The following is a 20,121-nucleotide window of genomic DNA, read 5'->3' as shown; positions in this document are numbered from 1 at the left end:
AGGCTATGAACAAGATTTTATATATATGGTCCACCTACAAAAGCTTTTAAGCCAGTTTCTTAAAATTTGTTCCTCAAACAACCTATTTCTGAATTATCTTGGTGCTTTATTAAAACGCAGACTCCTAAGCTGTATCAAAACCCTACTAGATCCGAGTCTTTGTCCAGGTATACATATTTTAAACAAACTGCCAAAATATTTCTATTCACACAAAATTTAAGAACCTCTACTTTTAAAGTTTAAACAGGTACAAATTACATCTCCCATATCCCATCATCAACCAGAGAAAGTAGTAACTGAAATTGTTGGAGAAGTCAACTAAAGAGAAACTGAATTATCAGAATCGACATTTTTTCCACCAAGTATAATTTTATAAACTTACACACATACACAAAATAATTTCTTTACATTTACAAAGGCGTTTTGTTGTTAGAATGCCAATATATTTAAGTACATACCATTTTTGTGGAAGAAACCAGTAAATGTAAGCTGCAGATGGGCTGACAAGCTAAAAAAAAAAACAAAACACAAAAAACTTATCACTTTAATGCTCTATAATAAAAATAGCCCTAAACTTTAAAAAAATAACACTGAAATCAAAGTTACTTCAACTAATTTATAAATGTTTGATTTTCTTATTCTTAACTTTGTGCAAGCCCATGACTCTACATGTATACACTCTCTATATACATAAAAACAAAACAACCCAATACACAAACACACCAAAGGAGTAAGTCAGAAAAAAACAAGATTACCAAATGAGGGGCAAGATTATTTACTGTGTTTTAGTACTCTACCTATAAAAGTGTGGACACATTTCCCCTCCCACCCCTCAAAAGAAAATTTTGATAAGGAAAGCAGAGTTCATGCGAAAGTGTATATTTTATTTTAAATAAAATAAATTTTAATATTTTAAAGCTATGGAAATTCAATCTCCTAACAAATGATACAGAACCATCACTTTCTTCTTCCATTAGGGGTGCAATATACAATTATAGATCTGCTATAGATTTGTAATTTATTGTCTCAACATGTCATTTTCATTTAGTTTTAGAAGCAATGGAAAAGGAAAAATAAATTAAACGGATCCTTTTGAAAATTATCCAATAACAAGAGAAAAACTATTAAGATGAGAGAGAATAAACAGAAACATTCATAGGCTTTTGTAGTTCCTTTAAACTGCAAAAGAGAGCAATCAGTTAATTAGAAGCCATTCATAACTTTCTAGAACAGTTTTTGTCGTGTGATACAGACAGACACCAGATTATAAAGGACTAGACAGAACAGATGTTGGGGGAACGGAAGCAATACTGATTCCTTACTCAAAAAATGTACTAGTGTAAAAGGCAATAAGGTGACAATCTAGTCATTCTTATAATCAGGGAGAAAGAGTTATATAAAGACATTGAGGCAAGAGAGTTTTAAGGAGCAAGTAATGATTGAAAATAAGAACATATTATAAAGAAGTTAGCTTTGTAACTCTGCCCAGGATTCCTCTCGTTCTTAAAGAGGACAGTGATCCTTCAGAAGATGTGAGGATACCTCTATCTTCTTACCGAGGTAAGCCATGAAACTGTATGCTAATAAACTACAGGGTGGGGGGTCTCAAAGGCCATTTCCAGAACACTACTAAGAAAAGTATGCTAGGATAGCAGTAGAGGACAAAATGACTACGGAAGAGTAGAAATGGAAGGGTCCAAGCAGAGTTTTGAAAGCATAAATATGAGAGAAAATGAAGAATAACAACTATAACTTAAGTATCAACAAAATAAAAATGGTACACAATGGGATTCTTGAAAACAGGTAATTCATGTGTATTACTTTCTGACATGAATCAGATAATATTTTTAAAACACATAAGGAGTGGGAAGAGGAGGGCTGACCATAAAAGGGGCATGAGGAAATTTTTAGGAATCTTTATCTTGATAGTGGTGGTTGTTACCTATGTACAGCTGTCCAAATTCAGAACTATACACCAAAGAGACTGAATCTAACTGCATGTAATCACACCTCAAAAAAAGTACATTAAGGGGAGATACTGTAGAGGCCCAAAGGAATTTTTCAAGATGATGGAAACATTCTATATCTTGATTGTGGATATGTATTCTTAACTTGTATACATTTGTCAAAACTAACTATATACTTAAGGTGGGTGTATTTTACTGAATGTTAGTTATACCCAAAGCGGATTTTAAAAAGTATTATCTGCCATCTACAAGATCTATATGCCATTTTACTAAAAGATAACTAGCGTTCTCCTATAAAAATAGTTCCATAAATGTCACCTTACAAAGCAGAATTAGCAAAACTCCAAAACATAACTGAAGACAAAGGGGGATATTCTATAATTTCCACATGTTAGAAGACAATCCATTAGCCACAACCAAATCTATCCTATTCTTAATTGCTTGAGTTAAACCTACACACCAAGGCCAGGTTAATTTTCTTAAAACCCCATTCTGAATATATCATTCCTCTCTCCAAATTTTCCAATGAATCCCCAAATGCCAAATCTTTTGTCTAATTGCTGTCTGTAATATGGCACCCTTTTCTTTTTATCTCCACTAAAGCCCTATGTAGAAATAAACAGGTCAGAATGGTAAAACAAACAGAAAAATCCAAGTTTAAATTCTAGCTCCAGTTATTAGCTGTGACCTGATATCTATAAAACGAGGAAATGACCTAAGATTGTGAGGCTTACATAAAGTATCCATCAAAGTACTCGCTCCCTCTTCTACAATGGCCCCATTCCCAACCATCCCAGAGCTTAATGATCACAGCTTAATCTCAAGTACTTGTATTTACCACTTTTTTGTCACTTTTTTCACACACATACTACCTTTTGAGACAATCTTTTTATTACATCAGTGTCCCTCGCACCTAGCAGTGTCTTACAGAAAGGCACTCAACATACTTTTCAGAAGAATAGCAATGTCCTCCTAGAGTAAGATTTTTTTGTTTTTAAATTAAACTCTATGTCCAACATGGGGCTCAAACTCACGACCCAGAGATCAAGAGTCCCATGCTCTACCGATTGAGCCAGCCAGGTGCCTCTAGAGTAAGAGATTTTTAAGGCCAGGGATCATGACCCATTACATTGTAGTGCTTACAGTATTATTTACATTGTTTTTATAGAATATGTGGTTCTAAGTTCCAACTCTGAAATACCAGAAACATCTTGCATTGATCTACCCCAGAAAATATTTTAAATTAGTGCTACTCAACATATGGTCTGCAAACTGAGGTCACTAGGAAAACCTGTTACCATTCCACAAGGTTAAGAAACTGAGAGTAAGACATGAACACTTTTATAGAAATTTAACATTGCCATAACATCCTTCAAGTTTGTGATCAGTAAGTATATTTACAAAAACATCGATCTACGCAAGACTGAAATTTAAACACAAGTAGGTCTTTCACCACAGGTGGTTTGAGGTACAGTTTTAAATGGTACGTTTTAAGTTAAATAAGATAGGAAGCACATTCAACTATCATTCTAACATTGTTTCTTTAGGAAGAGGAACTCCAAATTTCAATTAACCAACTTAAAAAATAACTTTGTGAATGTGATTTGCTATGTACAATTTCCCCTCTAACTCCCCCTCCTGAAAGTAAACACTCTAATATACACCTAGAATAAAATATAACAATGAGGCCTAGTTTCTCTCTTCCGTAGATGCTTCATAAAAGAAAAAAGGGCAATTTTCTTTCCCTTCCTGATTTACCGTACCTCTTCCCTCTCTTGTGGCCGTATCCACATCTTAACTGTTAAACTAAATCAGAATGCAAGGCAAAGACACATGTAGGAATGGTCAGGCCTATTTGGTTTTAGGCTGCATGTGATCTAACTTAATCAGGATTAGATACCAGGATAAGGATTTGGTTCATCTTTGTGATATGTTCCCTATCCATATCTTCTGAGGAAGCAAGCAAAGGGACAACAGGAAACCAGGTGAGGAATTTGAAATTCTGAGGTAAGATTTCAAGCATAAACATCTAACAATTCTAAAGCTGTCTGCAGAATGAAATTAAATAAATTTAAATTCATAAGGAACTAACATTCTGAGATGACATTCATGTAGAAAACTCAAATTTTAAGAATAGCCAGATCTCACTGAAGGACCAAGATTTTATGCTGGAAAGAGACCAAAATTAGTGCCTCTAATTTGTACACATTAATCTAGTAGTGGCAGATGTAAGGCTTCATTTCTAGAGTTACTACCTCATAACAGGATGATAAGCTATTTGGCATCTACACTGTTAGAAGTTAGTTAACCAACTTCTCTTATACATGTATAAAACTGAGAAACTGGTGACTACATCAAGCCCATTATTCTGGGAATCCAGGGTCTCTTCTGAGGTTCAGACACAAGGATGGGAACACTTTGTAATGAGAAGATAAAGTTGAATGAGGGGAGGGAGTCCTTTACAAATAAATAAATCCCCTTCTAGAAGTACAGTAGACAAAACATAAAGGAATTATTGTTAACTCAAAGATTATACGAGGAGAAACATCTTAAAAATTTGTTCTTAAACACTTAGATTTTAAGAATCAGATATGCACTGAGCAACTGATAAGGCACTTTCAGGTTAAGTATGTAAAAAAAATCTATGGCCCAGGTTCTGAAAGAGGAACAACTAAAACTCAAACATGAAAAGATTCTGATTTAAAAATAACTTCAAAACTTGTAGCCAAGGGGCACCTGGGTGGCTCAGTCGTTAAGCATCTGCCTTCAGCTCAGGTCATGATCCCAGCATCCTGGGATCGAGCCACCCATCCCTGCTCAGCGGGAAGCCTGCTTCTCCCTCTCCTACTCCCCCTGCTTGTGTTCCCTCTCTCGCTGTGTCTGTCAAATAAATAAATAAAATCTTTAAAAAAAAAAGAGAGAGAAAAGGGGGAAACACATCAGATCTTAATGGTGGAAAAGACATACAACTGAGCTAAGAAGCAGACTTAAGTTTTAAAAATGCAGCTAAATCTACAAAACAGAAGGGTAGGGAAATGCCATTAATTCAATATATCTATTTAAAGTATTTTATGGCTTTCTTGGGATAAAGACCAACATCCTTCAATAGCCTCCAAGGCTCTGCATTATCTGGCCATGGTCATCTGCTCTAGCCTTAGACACTCTCCTTACTCTTTCTAGTCAACTACTCTGTCCTCAAATGACATATCTGTAATATTCCCTTTATTTAGAATCACCTATCTGTTCAACCTTTCAGTCCCCATTTTACTCTTATATCCATCTTTCATATCTCAGCTCATTTTTTTAAGGAAGCCCTCCCTGACCATCAATCACTATTCCCAAATCCAACATCTCAAACAAGAGCTGGAACACCTGCTTCAAACATTCAGTTTCCCTGTATTTTTCTTTCCTAGCAATTATTTTACAGTTGTACATATTATACAATTATATCTTTTTCCTCCATAAAGGCAAGGTCTTCACCTGTTTTGCTTACCACTATATCCCCTAGGACTAGTATAGAGTTTTGGACCTGGTACACTAAGAAAACTAGAATCTCAAAAAAAAAAAAAAAAAAAAAAATAGATCTAGACTCCTTTATACAAAAGATGCTTAGAAAAGAAAGATTACGAATTCAAAAGCTTAGGTGGTAACAAATAAGAAGTGATGAAATGCAATTTATGTTATCTACTAAAACACTGGCTTGAAATGTTCCTAGTGAAATTTCTAGTTCCGGTATCTTTGGAGGGGATTTCTCTAGCTGCTAACAGAGGACCAGGAATGGATGATGATTAAGGGGAAGAGAGAGGAGACATTTTGCTTTTCATTTGACCCAAATACTTTTGCAAGCAACTCCAATTTGGAAATCCCTTCATGATACCTTTCAGCCAGTGGACATGCACTTAAGAAGTCAAAGGAGTTAGGACTACAGAATTCCAAAACTGGTAGTACTAATAGCACAAAAGACTCCTGGGATCCTGTAGGATAGAAAACTAAAGACTAGAGATTTATTCCAGTAAGCCATAGTACTTGGTCAAAACCCAAAATAAATTCAAAACCCACAATAAACTGGAGTGCCAGAAATAAGAACTGAAGAAGACAGACTATAAGGAATTATGTCAGACATTCTAAAAAGAAAATACACATATTTTAAATATACTCCATTACACCAAAAAAGCAAGGAGAAACAGCAGAAAAAACTTACAAGACTAAAGGTATAACCACTATGAATTTCTGAAATCTGCTAATTAGTATGGAGTTTTCAGAAGCCATTCTTCAAGAAAAGAAACAATTTTTTTTAAAAGATTTTATTTGTCAGAGAGAAAGGGAGAGCGAGGAAGAATAAGCAGGGGGTGCGGCAGGCAGAGGGAGAAGCAGGCTCCCTGCTGAGCAAGGAGCCCGATGCAGGACTCAATCCCAGCACCCTGGGATCATGACCTGAGCCAAAGGCAGACACTTAACTGACTGAGCCACCCAGGCATCCCAAGAAAAGAAACAATCTTCAAGGATGGTAGGGTTTATTACTGAGGTAGGGTTACAAATGTCAAATATGGCCTATTGCCATGAGTTGACTGACATCTTCAAGAAGTAAAAACCATGAAATGTCCTTTTTTTTTTCCCTATCAACCACTTCCCCTAATATATTCTGCCAATATCTGTGACTAGTAAGCACAACCGTCTAGAATATAAAATAATAAAAGATCCTCAAACACCAACTTCATTTTGCACAGATAATGCTGGGAATTTGCTTTGGTTTATAACTTACTACAAATGACATATATAAGTCAGGCAGTTGATTGTTCTAACTTTGAGGTTGTAGTACTACAATATATGTGTATCTTGATATTCCCCCGAACTCTAGAGAATGAAATACGTGGGGATTTGGGAGTAGAAATATTATAACTTTGGAAGTGCTAAAAGAACATGAGTTCCAATGGAAGACTCCCAGACTACCACTGTTGAACAAATCCAGGATCCAACTAAACTGATTAAGATCTGTCTGAGATGGTACAGAACAAAAAATATAAAGGGAAGACAGATACGTTTTTGTATATGATTTAACTTCTACTAATTAATGTCAGGGAAAAACAAAGATTAATTTTGTTCTCTTGTAAGAGAATTTGACCACAGATTTTACAAAGTTTTATAGTGCTGGCATGACATATCGGTGTCTAGGGAATTTCTTACAATGCTATGTGATATGTTTAATGGAACAACAGGATCATGCCTAATTTGAGATGAGAAATACACTGAAGTAATTTAATAATACCGAGCCTTGAGGGTAAACTTAAAACAAAGCAATATCCCAATTTAGTTTAGTGTCTCTGGGAGTGACACTGAAACATTCATAAAGATCTTGGGGGCGGGGGGGGGGATGCTGAATCACTTAGCACAGTAACTCAACACCTCTGGGGCCTAAAGTGCCTTGTTGGGTATTAAGGTCCAACATAGTTAGGTCTGTCATTTATTTATTTTTTAAGATTTATTCATTTATTTGACAGAGACAGAGAAAGCAAGCGCACAAGGAGGGGGGAGCAGCAGAGGGAAAAGCAGGCTCCCCGCTGAGCAGGGACCCCCCGAGCGGGACTCAATCCCAGGACTCTGGGATCATGACCTAAGCCGAAGGCAGCCGCCCAACCAACTGAGCCATTCAGGTGCTCCCTAGGTCTGTTATTTAAAAAATAAATAAATAAAAATAAGGGAGAGAGCAAGAGAGAGGGAGACGGAGATCGATCAGTCTTGGGGGGTTGAAATGGCCAATTCACTAGTCCCACCTGGATCCTAAAGATTGAAAAAGTTGTTTTTCAAAATTACAGGAAGGAATTCTTGCAACCCTCTGATGCTTCTGTGAGTGAGTTAAAAACACCTCTGTTACAGTACTGGCCTAGCTGTTGAACCCACTGGGTCAAAAGGAACAAAATTATTGGGTGAGTGATTATTCAGAAACAACTGACTAGTATTACCTATCTCCCTCACAACACACATTCTAAGGGAAGCTCTGTAGTATTTGTCAAAGCCAATGTCACAATGAGATAGTAGTAGGTTTAGCAGTGATAAAGATAGAACCTTGATGAGAAAGATAAAGAAAAGGGTCAAGTTTTCCTCTTGGTTCATTCTTCCTTCCCATACAAACCCTGAAAGACCTGGAGGGCAAACTATTAAAATGTTCGGGAAAGAACCAGGAAAGTTCAAAGACGAGGTTCTGACTACAGCTTATACTTTTAAGTGAAAAAGGCCCTGAGGATCCCAAGAGCTCTGTCTAGGGTAGGTGACCAGACAAGGATCTGGAATAGAAATTCAAGCAACAGAGTTTATATGTACTGAGAATATTCTCAGTCCTATTTTATGAGGTACTCCTTGGGCAGTAATAGACAGATTAGGTAAAGATTTGGGATCTCAGCTTCTAGAATGGACTATCACAGTTTATTCACAAGTCAAGATTGCCTAGATTTGGAAATATAAATTATAGTTCAGTCCTACAAAAGTGTAAGACATATAATTAAAAACGTGATTTTACAATTCAAGTAACAAAATAACCTAATTCAAAAGCCAAACTTAAAATATAAGCAACTGGAAAAATGACATCCTATACCAGTTACTAAAATGAGAAATCATAAATGAAGTATCGGGCGCCTGGGTGGCTCAGTCGTTAAGCGTCTGCCTTCAGCTCAGGTCATGATCCCGGGGTCCTGGGATCAAGCCCCACATCGGGCTCCCTGCTCAGCAGGAGCCTGCTTCTCCCTCTCCCACTCCCCCTGCTTGTGTTCCCTCTCTCGCTGTGTCTCTCTCTGTCAAATAAATAAATAAAATTAAAAAAAAAAAAAGAGCCACTATTTAAAAAATAATAATAATAATAAATGAAGTATCATTAAGTCAGTGTATCTTATCTAAATTGATAAGGTACGATTTAAAATTTCAAGAAACAATCTATTGTGGCAATTTTACCAGCTTCATTTTTAAAAAATCTAACATTTTTAGTTTTGTATTCTCCCTGAAAGTAGTCAATGAATAAACAACTACCACCCAAGTTCCTGTGTCTCTTTAGAATGATACTCAACTTTCTTTAGTTTACATATCAAAGAAAAAAATGGAAGCACACTGTCTAGCTTAGGCAAATATTAGGCTAGTCAGAATTTTTAGGGATTAGTTCTAGGTATTACATTTGAAAACATACAATAAATAGATTCTGTCCAAAGGGTTAAGTTTCTGAAACTCTTATGTGATAAACATATTTCAAATATAAAGTTAGGAATACTTTGATTGAAAGGTGTAAATATGGGGAAGGACAAGATGGAAAGAGAGCCTCTTTCAGATTTGAAGACGATAATTTAGGAGAAATGTGATGTTCTGAAGCACCTAGCATACCATCCAGTATAGAGTAAGTATACCGTAAATATGAATCTCCATCCCTCCTTATGTGAGGTAGTAGGATTAATATCAACTGCAGAAGTTACAGAAACTTTGAGTCAAAACCCAAGAAACTGGTAAATTAACAATAGTGAACAAAACTGCCTTAGAAAACAGCGAGTCCCCAGACTGGAGGTATTCAAGATGAGGCTTAAAAGTTCTCTGCCACGAATGCTACAGAATTAGCCATTCCTGATTTACATACGAGTTTGGACCAACTGACCTCTAAGGTTTCTTCTAACTCCTTACAATATTGGGGTGATCACTAGAGAAATGATCACTATAATTTTTTCTTCTTTCCTCAAGTATGTCACTTAATGTAAACTGATAGGTTATCTTACCTATGAGATTCTTGCTCTCCTTTCATTTTCTCTACTTTTGATAACATATCATCAACTTTAAATGTTTTCCTGAAAGAAACAGATAAACAAAATAATCACTTCTCAACTGGGAAAAAAAAAAAAAAAACAGATTACACTTTATTGTCACTATAATAGGCAAGTTGGAAATCTGATTTTGATTATTTTTAATAAGATAAATTGTGGATGGTTAGCCATAACAATGAATACTATATTGAAACAGTGTATGTTATATACAACAGACAACCCTTCAAGTCCCATCTCAAATGCTACCTTTTCCATGAAACCTTTTGTAATTATTCCCAAACCAGAGTGATTTCCCCTTACCTATGACACTTGGCTTATATTTATTTTGACATTTAGTCTCATAAATGTGAACTTGCATAAATATTTTATCTTTTCTCCTAGACTATAAGCTCCTGAAGGGCAGAGATTGTTTTTCTTCAAGGAAAGCTACATCATGGTACCTTACATTTGAAAGGTATTCAAGCATCTGTTGGACTGAACCAAACAAATGCAAATCATGTATTTTGAAACATTCATCTACTTCTATTAAGTAACCTGACAAATATGTGGTTGTACTATTACATAAAAATAAATACTTTATAAAAAATACCTGAAGTTAACAAAACATCCTCAAAGATTATTAGCGATGGCTAAAGTTAAATGATATGTCATATTAAGGAGATGGTTATCAACCACCATGGAAAAATTTTGGAAGTTTAGGGGACATGCCCATCAAATCATAATAAAATTATTAGCTTTTAACTTTAGAAGTTTAAGAGAAAAAAAGTACTTTTTCCACAAAATAGAAACTTAAGAATAACCCCCACACACTCCCAAGCAATTTAAGAATGAATGGACTCTAAAACAAGCCTTATCTTAGTTCTTAAGGTGGTCTATTATTTTTGTCCTATAGACAGAAGCTAAAAATCTAGACCCACATATGTTAACTGGAAATGAATATTTCTTTTTATACTCATATATTTTCTTAAAACTTAAGACATGAAAAACTTAATGTATTCCACATAAATTACTTTGTAAAGCTTGAATTCATACACTAGAAATTACTAATACGCTCATTCCTCAAAAACAGCTATTGTACTCAACTACTATAAAAACTATCAGTAGAGAAATGTTAATGTAAATATATTACAGTAAAATACTAATAAGGAAGAACAGAACTGATGCAATCTATAGTTCAGGTGAAAAAACAGCCTCCATTAACAAAAGATCTTTTAAAAAAAAACTTCTCTCTTTACCTTTAGAGTTACTGAAAACTTCAATATTAATGTTTCATCCAATAGAGCATAAAAGGAAGTACTTTAGGAAGGATGGCAATACATTTTCAATCTCCACAGATAAGAGAGAAGAAAGAAGAAAAATGTAGGATTATTTTAGGCTAGTTACAAAGAACTTTCCAGTATAAATACCGAAATGTACTACTAAGGAAGGTTGTAAAGTTACTGGAAGCTTTTAAGAATAGTAAGTTTATCTTTATGCAATGATTAAGAAGAAATCCTGTCTGCAGAAAGAAAAGTTAAGACTGTAAGTCACAAGGTTCATTTCTTCCAACATTATGGAGGTGTGCATAGGAGAAGTGCATAGGAAAGTTGAATATTAACAACCATGTGAAATAGGTAAGATCATAAAGGCAATCCAGCCTTCCTTAGGAAAAAAACAAAACAAACCACATAAGCAACTATATGAAAGCAGCCTCACTCCCAGCACCAAGTATGTCTGTTCTTTAGAAAGGTACTGCTACAGTAGCTCAGATTTAACAAGGGAAATAGTTATCAAAAGATCACCAAAAAGGAGAATATTTTTAAAATTCAAGAAATTCTAGGAAACTTTCTTAGGAGGATCCAGAAACAACTTACATGAAATCTAGTAAAATGGATTTAATAAAAGAAGCCCTTCTCCTCACAAATATTTCTACTGAATGAGTGTTGTGTTAGTCTATAGAATTTGAATATCTCTATGAAGTGAAACTAAAGTACAAGGTGAGTTTAACAAACACCAGAATTAATATCACAACTGAGTGTATGATTTCAAAGGGAATGATATATTTATTCCAACAATGGATATTATGCTGTTATAATAGTAAAAAAAAGAGTTCCAAAAACATTGAGCAAAAGGATAGTGTTAAAAGCAATTTTATAAAAGGAGTCCCACAAACATGTTTAACAAAGACCACAATCACTAGGCTAAATTCACCACCTTCTAAAGTCACCAACTACTTTGAAAAGAACAGCACTCATTTGAGGATATAAGCTGTATTAATTTGTTAAAAATTAGTTTTAATGTCTTTTATAAACTAGGCATATAACAAAAGCATTAAGTGATTCCTAATGCATTTCTGCATGGAAATAAACTATGGGATTTATATGTTTCTTGCCTGGTAAACTGCTGCAAAACTCCCCCAAAAGACAATTTTTTGCCTGAAGAGCAATAAATTAGAAGTAACTTCTTCTACCAAGCTTTTAAAAGTATCTCCACCTATTAGCAGACAACAGAAACGTATCCCACAATGAGACAAACAGTCCAATAAACAAACATGACAAGAAAATAATGAACTTAAGATTTTAAACATATTTTTTTATCTATTTATGGATTAACTCATTATTTTGAAAAAAACTTAATCACTTTAATCACTTAAAAAAAAATGGTTAAGTAACCTCTACACCCACATGGGCCTCAATCTTATAACCCCGAGATCAAGAGTCTCATGCTCTACCGACAGCCAGCCAGGCACCCCCAAAAAACTTAATCACTTTTAAATTAAAATCAGGCAGCATTCTAAATGACAACTCAAATGATCTTCCATATTAAAAATACTAGAGAAAAAAGTTAACTACTACTTAATAAAAATCTCCTAGTTTTATAGAATAAATCAGCACACTACAGACCATAGGCCAAATCCCGCCTACTGCCTGTACCCAGACCACAAGCTAAGAATGATTTTTATGGATAAATATTTGCGACTGATTTGATATAGAACACTAACTCTAAACCCCAATTAAGGTAAATGTCATCTCTTCCCACCCCACAAAAATAAAAGTCTCACACTTCTCACTAGTAGGCATATTCTACAAAACACTATACTCAATTATTATATTTTAAATTTCATCAATAAAAAATTTGTGGACATTTGTTTTCTCTCTTTTTGTGTAAGTATCTACCTACAATCTCACTAGTAATCTTAATTCTGCCTCCTGGACCACAAAGCCTAAAATATTTACTATCTGGTCCTTCACAGAAAAAGTCTGTTGAACCCTGGCATAGATCAAATAATGGCACAGGCAGGCAAAGAACTGACAAATTTAATTCTGTTGCCTAATCCAACACCTTCTTCCTAGTTATTTAGGCTCTTGGCAAGCTTCACCTATTAAATGTAATGCACACAAGCACACAATCGCTCACATACTCTCTCTGTTCAGAAAGATTACTAGAAGACAAACAGTTTTAACATTTCAATCCTTCAAAGTACACCTACGTATATCTACAAAGCTAAACCAAGTCTTGCTATATAGAAACATGATGCTTACTTAGTAATCAGTAGGAGCCTCCAAAGGAGTTTGGTTTCAAAGTCTACTGGATGGCTTAATGGTTTTAGTGAGTCAATACTAACAATACCAAATGCTTAATACGAGTTCTCTCCTTTAAACTTAAAATTGTTCATTTGATATACTCAATAATCTTGCATGTAGGATAAGAAACTAGCATTCCATAATTACATATGGTTAAATATTACATGTTTTAAACAAAAATAAGCTCTGACTGACAAGTCCAAACTCCACTTGAAGACTAGATAATTAAGACTTCTTGTTTTTTAAGGACATTCAATCTACGGACTTCAAAAATATTTCCTCTTCTAGAAAGACCACCACTAAAGATATAAAACAACACTTTCTGAACCTATCATTATGGAAGCAAATTCTTTATTGTTAGAACATATAAGAAATATTTAAAAATTAACCTAAATTTATGTATTGAAGACAGTTCCCCGAGCCCTTTAATATTTAAATCCTCAGCTTCTACCAAACTTGAAAATACTCATAGCACAAAGTAAAAATATTATTCAGTAAAATTACTTCACTCCACTACTACATCATTTCTACTAGGAAAAAAAATTGGTAATAAACTGGGATTTATAAAAATGATACTATTAAAACACCTGGCAACCAATTCAACCAGTCACTTTTTCACCTCAGTTTTCATATTTAATCTTTAATTAGAAATAGTACTTTAAAACTTTAACATTGTTTGATCAACTCAAAATTAAGATTCATAAGATGTACCTTTTGATGTTTGTTCTGGAGTTTCGATGAGACATGTAAGTAAGAGTCCTGTGCAAAAATATTGGCTATAAAAAAAGTTTTAAAAATATTAAAATTAAATAGGTAATATTCTAAGAAAAAAATAATATTCACTAATTTTATCGACTACTTACAGCTATAAGATTTCGAGTTCGAAGAAATCTATAGATCTGCGTTGGTTCTAGGTAACAGGAAACAAAAGGATTACTTAAGTTCTCAAGAAAATAACCAGTCCAGCCAGTATTATAACCAACGTAAACCAATCACCTATATGAAAATCATGTACCGAATACTGACATCAAGAAAATTAGCATGCACAGTAACATCAAAAGACATTCAGTCTATGGCATATATTCACAAAACTCATCTACATTTATTTTAAATTTAAGGTTCTCTACAATCTTGTGCTTAAGTTTTGCATTTCTAAGGTAGCTACTTTTTAAACTAGTCTGTATGCAGAACTGAAGAATAATTACACTGATTTAATTTCGCTAATTTAAACTATAACCCATCTCCTCCCCAAAAAGTAGCTGAAATGAGGTAGCTGGATTCAGCAAAAGAACTTATTGATGCTAAATAACAAAATAAAATTTTCACTTTTTAACTGGTCTTTTAAAAAATTTGTAGTAAGCCAAAACAGAGTAAAACGGTTTCTTAGATGTCCTAATGCAGATATGAAAGTCAGTCAATACTTAAAGAAATGAAACACAAACTATAGCTAAAATTTCCAATGAATACTTAGTTTTAATTGAAGCTTTTATCTATTTTGTTCAATGTAAATATTATCCCAATATGTAATACTACTTCAACACATATTTTTAAATTAATCAACAGATTTCTAGGCTTTTTAATGCTCTTTAGTTAAAATTCATTTGCCTTTATAGATAAAAAATATATTTTATATACAAACAATACCAGTTCCCTTAATGATTTAGTATCACATTTCTTTAAAGGAGTATCAAAATGAACTAAAGAAAACTGACTATATCAATAAAAATATCAAAGCATTTTAACTTCTCAGAAATTAAAATCAATATTAGAGAAGAATCAAGTTGTTTTGTGATAAAATCTAGCACTTAATGACAGTTTACTCCTACAAGGTATACTCATCAGAAAGCAAAATAGCTTCAAAATAGCTTAAACTTTCTTGGCAGATTTGTCTTCTCATAACATTTAGAAAGAAATGTTTAAATTTCCACTTAATCTTCAGTTAGTTTAGTTTTAGTGTCAAATAAACGAAAAGGAGAGGAGATAATTTAGAAGGGGTACAAACATGTATGTTTATGGTCATCACTGCCCTTCAGTTCTCCACCATTTTTCCAATTTAAAGCACTCCAGATTTTTCAAAGTAGATTAACCAAAAGTAAGACTGTGAATCTCTCTCAAGCAGGTTCAATATTCGTTTCAATAAAAACTGAAATTCCAATTAGAATTTCATGAAGCACTAATCAGAGAATAAAAGAAGGGTATTAAACAATGTAATACGTCTTTTCAAGCACAGCTGATACCATGCCTTTAACATATGCCACGGTAAAATTGTAAATAAAGACATGAGGCAGTAAAGCCGAGTTCATTCAAGTTTCTGTTATTTAGCCATTAGTGATCATCCAAATTATAAAATGTACACAAAAGCAAAAATGAAAACAATCACGATATAATACTCTTTAAAGGACAGTTGAGATTATTTACAGTCATGATATTTTTAATAAATTCTATTGTTTGTTTCCAGACACCTTGCCTTCCTCTCCAAATCAAGTCATAGTTTTGCCCCTTAAGACCTTAAAAGCCGAAGCTGACATAAGAAAATGTTCTGGAATTAAGACGGGCAAAATTCCGAGGTCATCTCAAGATAAGATACTTAAGCACTATCTGACTCAGTTTACGTACCCATGGAATGGGTGGATAGATCTGAAAGGTTTAAAGCATTAAAAGGTGCCATGTTAACATGCAGCACCAAGTTAGTGCGAAAGCATTTCAGGCAAATGACAATTTGGTCGATTTTACTGCACTCATCTCTTCACAGGCTTAATTTTGCTCCTCAAAACCTACAACCGAAACCCTTGTACTTCTAGAGTAAGAAAAGACATCAAAGCAAGCAAAAACTAGTCTTGGGATCTGACTGCATCCTCAGTCCAACTGTAACCTCCTCATCTAAAAGCCTGCTCTTAACGTGGGGCCCCACTGCCCAGCCTCTCGTGTAAATCTTCAGGGAGTCAAGAACCTCACCTGCACCCCCAGTTCCACCTCCCCAAAGGCCCTACCTAGACTTCGGGCCCCCTGGACCGTAATCCCTAAAGTGGGAACAGCCCCCTCAATTTCTCCCTCCACTCCCAAATCAAGTCGAGTCCCGGCGAGGAAGAGGGGCCCAGCACGAGTGTCCCGGCCCCCTAATGCTGCAAGGGGGGGTATTCCTGCTCTCAAAGCCTCAAACACACTCACTCTCAAAGGCCTGGAGGAAAAGCTCGTGGTCAGCCTGGACGTGCTCCATTTTCGGCTTCTTCACCGGTAACACCGCGGCCCCCGCCGCTGCCACCGCGGAGGAGGAGGAGGAGGCCGAGTAACTGCCGCCGCCTCCACAGCCCCCGCCGCCGGATTTGCCGCCCGACGCCGTCGCCGCCGCAACCGCCGCCGAACCCCCGAAGCCGCCTCCCCCGGACCCCGCGCTGGGCCCCGAGCCGCCCCCTCCCCCACCGCCGTGCTTCTGAGGCGCCATCGCGGTTCCTGCCTCCTCCCCCCGCCAGCTACCCGCCGGGCGGCCCCGGAGAGTAAGCGCCTGCAATACCAACCGCTCGCCCCAGCAGGCTCCGGCGGACCGAGGGGGGAAGGAGGAGAGAGGGGAGGAGAGGGGAAGGGAAGGGAGGAGGAGAGGAGGGAAGGAGGGAGGAAAAAAAAAGTGTCTCCTCCTGAGAGCCCCGCTCCGCTCCGGAGGCCGCTCACCCTAGCCTGGCCTCGCTCCGCCCACTTCCCCCGCCCGGCGTCCTGATTGGCCGGCGGGAGCGCGCGCCGCCCGGCAGCCCAGCCCGTTGGCCCGCGGATTCTCCCGTCAGTCACGCGGAGGCGCTTCTCTCGGAGGCGCGGCTTGGTTGGCCCGTGCGCGCTGCCGATCGCGAGCCCGGCCGCCTCTTTGAACTGAATTCGCGGGAAAATTAGGGGTCGGAGCGGCCTTCCTGCTGGCCCCGGTGCATTGTGGGGAGAGAGGGACCCGGCGAGCGGCTTAGGGAGCCGTTTCTCGCCTTCTGAGCGTTGTCAGTCACCGCCCCCAGGGGGGTACAAGACCCCTGAAGAGAGGCGGGCCTCTGAGGAACTGGGGGTGCGGGGCCTGTTAAATGAACTGAGATCCATTACGGATCTTCGAGTCTCTAACTTAGCAGGAAGGGGCCTGACTGGGAGTTGGGTGGGTCGTTTCTCGGTAGAGGAACTCCCGAGGCGGGGATCGCGTCCCCTGTCCCCTCGCCACCACGTGCCCCAGCCACCCCTGGCCGAATCCCACCCCGCAAAGCCCTTGAGAGGATGGGGGCTTTCCGGGGGCTGCGGCTGCCGCTGTCGGACGCGACCGGGCTCCACCAAAGGGAGCGGTTTATATGTAACAGGAATCACCTATAAAATGAGGAAAACTATTTTTGGTAGGTGATGTGAAGCTTCAGGATCGTTAACTGAGAAAGTCGTGTCTTCTCAACATGCTGGAAGCAAAACCTACATACTTGATCCCCCCTCAGCCCGCCAGGCACCATAGGAGTGGTCAGAGGGGTAAACTGAACGATTTCTTAGAAGTACGTACCACCTTGAGAACCTATTCATTTTGCGCTCAAAAACTTGAGAGGGAATCCGTTGTTTTGCCTGTCCTGCTTAAGAAGATAGATGCATAGGCCCAATTTAGTGTCCTCGTACAGACAGGTTTGGAGTTGAGCTAATACTCTTATTAAAGATTTGAATTTCAATTTGGACAAGGTGATCTCTAAGATGTTCTAGCCAATTCAAATACTGTGATCTTATATTACGTTAAAATGAAACATTATCTTCCAAAATCCCAATCTATAAACCCAGAACCATTTCATATTTTCAATAACATTTTTCAAATGTCTGCTTTGGGACCTTTATAAAAGTTAACTGCAAACACTGTTTACAAAACAAGTATCTTCGGAATGGTTATTCAAGCGGTTTCCAAAACTAGTGTCTTTGGAACAGTTATTCAGACATCTGAAGTACTGCTTTTAATCAAAGCATTTGCTACTTAAGAAAATGAGCTCTACAAATGACGTGTTTAATATAAAATTTGGCATTTCAGGAACACATCTGAAATGAGGTATACCTGTTGCTGATTTTAAGTAGAGCCTATATTTTCAGTCAGATAAAAAGTTCAGAATGCTCTCATTTGTTCTACTATTCTGTACTCTCTACTTCAAAAAAAAAGAGGGTTTTTTTCTTTTTTAGATTTCTGAAATAAGCCTTTTCTGATTAATGCCACCGCACAGACGTTTGTGGGGTTTTAGATCTTGGCAAACTGCTCACCTTTAGCTTTGCAGGGTTAGAAAATAAGGTTTCATCATTTGGTCGGGGTCTGGAGAATTAAATCACACTAGACAAATCACAAAATATCAAGTTATAAACGAGAATGCTAATTTATTAACAGTAAATATGAATGACCAGCAAATGATCCATCATTTATACAGGATTTTCCCTTTGTGGGGGAATGGGGGGGACAGGTACAATCCAAGAAAAAGCAAGTCACAGATTATCACCAGTCTTTGAAGAACAGAGAAATGGAGGTAAGGGAGTTGGGATGTTCTTAAAGGGTATTTCCCATAAGAACTCCATGTTAGCAATCTTGGCTTCGGCATGGGCATGGTTTTGATGTACAGTAGTTAACCAGTACTGGCCATGAGAATCCAAGCCAACCATGCTGTGGGAGAGGCATAGTATCAAATTCTCACTTTCTGTATTCTTTGTCTTGAATGTATGTAGAACACTGAGAATTCCATATTACCTGGGACAAGGTAGAGTTAATTGATGAGTTATCTTTTTGTCCCATAGGTAAAACATTTAGAGGTCATCCCATGGTTGGTTGTTTCTGTGGCCAGCTAATTTATTTTGTGTTGTTATTTCTTAAGTTTGGGGTGGCAACTGTTTTTTAAACTTGTGCCAATTCACCATCAATGACATATATATGTTTAGTCTCCTTCATATGGAGTTTGAATTGCTTTCCAGGGTTTTGTTTGTTTTAGCCTTCATGCCATATCTGGAATTGAACTGTAAACTCCTAAAAAAGCAAAGGCCATTGTCCTTTATATATATATATATGATAAACTATACATATATATATATGTATATTTCCTAGCACAGGATTAGATATGTGAACAAGGAAAGAATAGCAACTGTTTTAACCTTTATAGTTATCAATATACTTTTATATGTATTATCTCACTTTTTCATAATGATCCTATGAAGCTGGCATTATTTTCATTTTACAGATGAGAAAATAGGCTCAGAGAAATTAAATGTTCATTTAGTGGCAAGGCTGTGACTTGAACACAGGTTTTTAAACTCCAATTCCTATGCACCTTCGCAATCAGAAAAAAGTTATTCTTAGTACCTCAAAAGTTGACTGTTTTTTTTTTAAAGTTTGTTTTTAAAATGAGGCCCACCTAGCTTCTCTTACAAAACAGAATTGTTTTATACTCCTCCCTATTGTGCACTCTTTCATTAGTGCCCCCACTCTTCCTTACACAGACTTCTTCTGTGCTGGGATTTTTAACCTTTCTTATGCCATGGACCCCTTTGGCAGTCTGATGAAGCCTATGGACCCCTTCTTTTAAAAATGTACAAATATGGGGTGCCTGGGTGGCTCAGTCGATTAAGCATCTGACTGTGGCTCAGGTCATAATCCTGGGGTCCTGGGTTCAGAGCCCCAAGTGGGGGCGGGTGTCCCTCCTCAGCAGGGAGTCTGCTTCTCCCTCTGCCCCTCCCCCACCACTGGCAAGAGCATGGGCACTCGCACTCTCTCTCTCTCATATTTAAATAAAATCTTAAAAAAATAAAAATGCATAAATAACCTATCAGATTATAAAGAAAATC

General features: G+C 36.9%; 1 protein-coding gene across 3 annotated transcripts in view; it reads right to left on the bottom strand.

Moving 5' to 3' along the window:
• Nucleotides 1-17,003, bottom strand: part of SUZ12 (SUZ12 polycomb repressive complex 2 subunit) — a 42,718-nt gene extending 25,715 nt beyond the window's left edge. For 2 of the 3 annotated variants that reach the window (XM_036089971.2, XM_078068160.1), the window contains exons 1-5: nt 16,489-17,003; nt 14,184-14,230; nt 14,032-14,096; nt 9,713-9,781; nt 459-508 (exon numbers count right to left, since the gene is read on the bottom strand). In XM_036089971.2, the coding sequence (XP_035945864.2) occupies nt 459-508; nt 9,713-9,781; nt 14,032-14,096; nt 14,184-14,230; nt 16,489-16,762 (505 nt within the window). In that variant the 5' untranslated portion in view covers nt 16,763-17,003. The remainder of the gene's footprint in view (nt 1-458; nt 509-9,712; nt 9,782-14,031; nt 14,097-14,183; nt 14,231-16,488) is intronic. The other variant, XM_078068159.1, reaches the window with a different exon arrangement.
• Between the last annotated feature and the right edge of the window lie 3,118 nt (nt 17,004-20,121).

Source organism: Halichoerus grypus, chromosome 2 (assembly GCF_964656455.1).
Source record: "Halichoerus grypus chromosome 2, mHalGry1.hap1.1, whole genome shotgun sequence".
In the NCBI taxonomy this organism is placed as follows: Eukaryota; Metazoa; Chordata; class Mammalia; order Carnivora; family Phocidae; genus Halichoerus; species Halichoerus grypus.
Note: the sequence above shows the minus strand (reverse complement) of the source record. Positions and strands in the feature narration are given on the sequence as shown.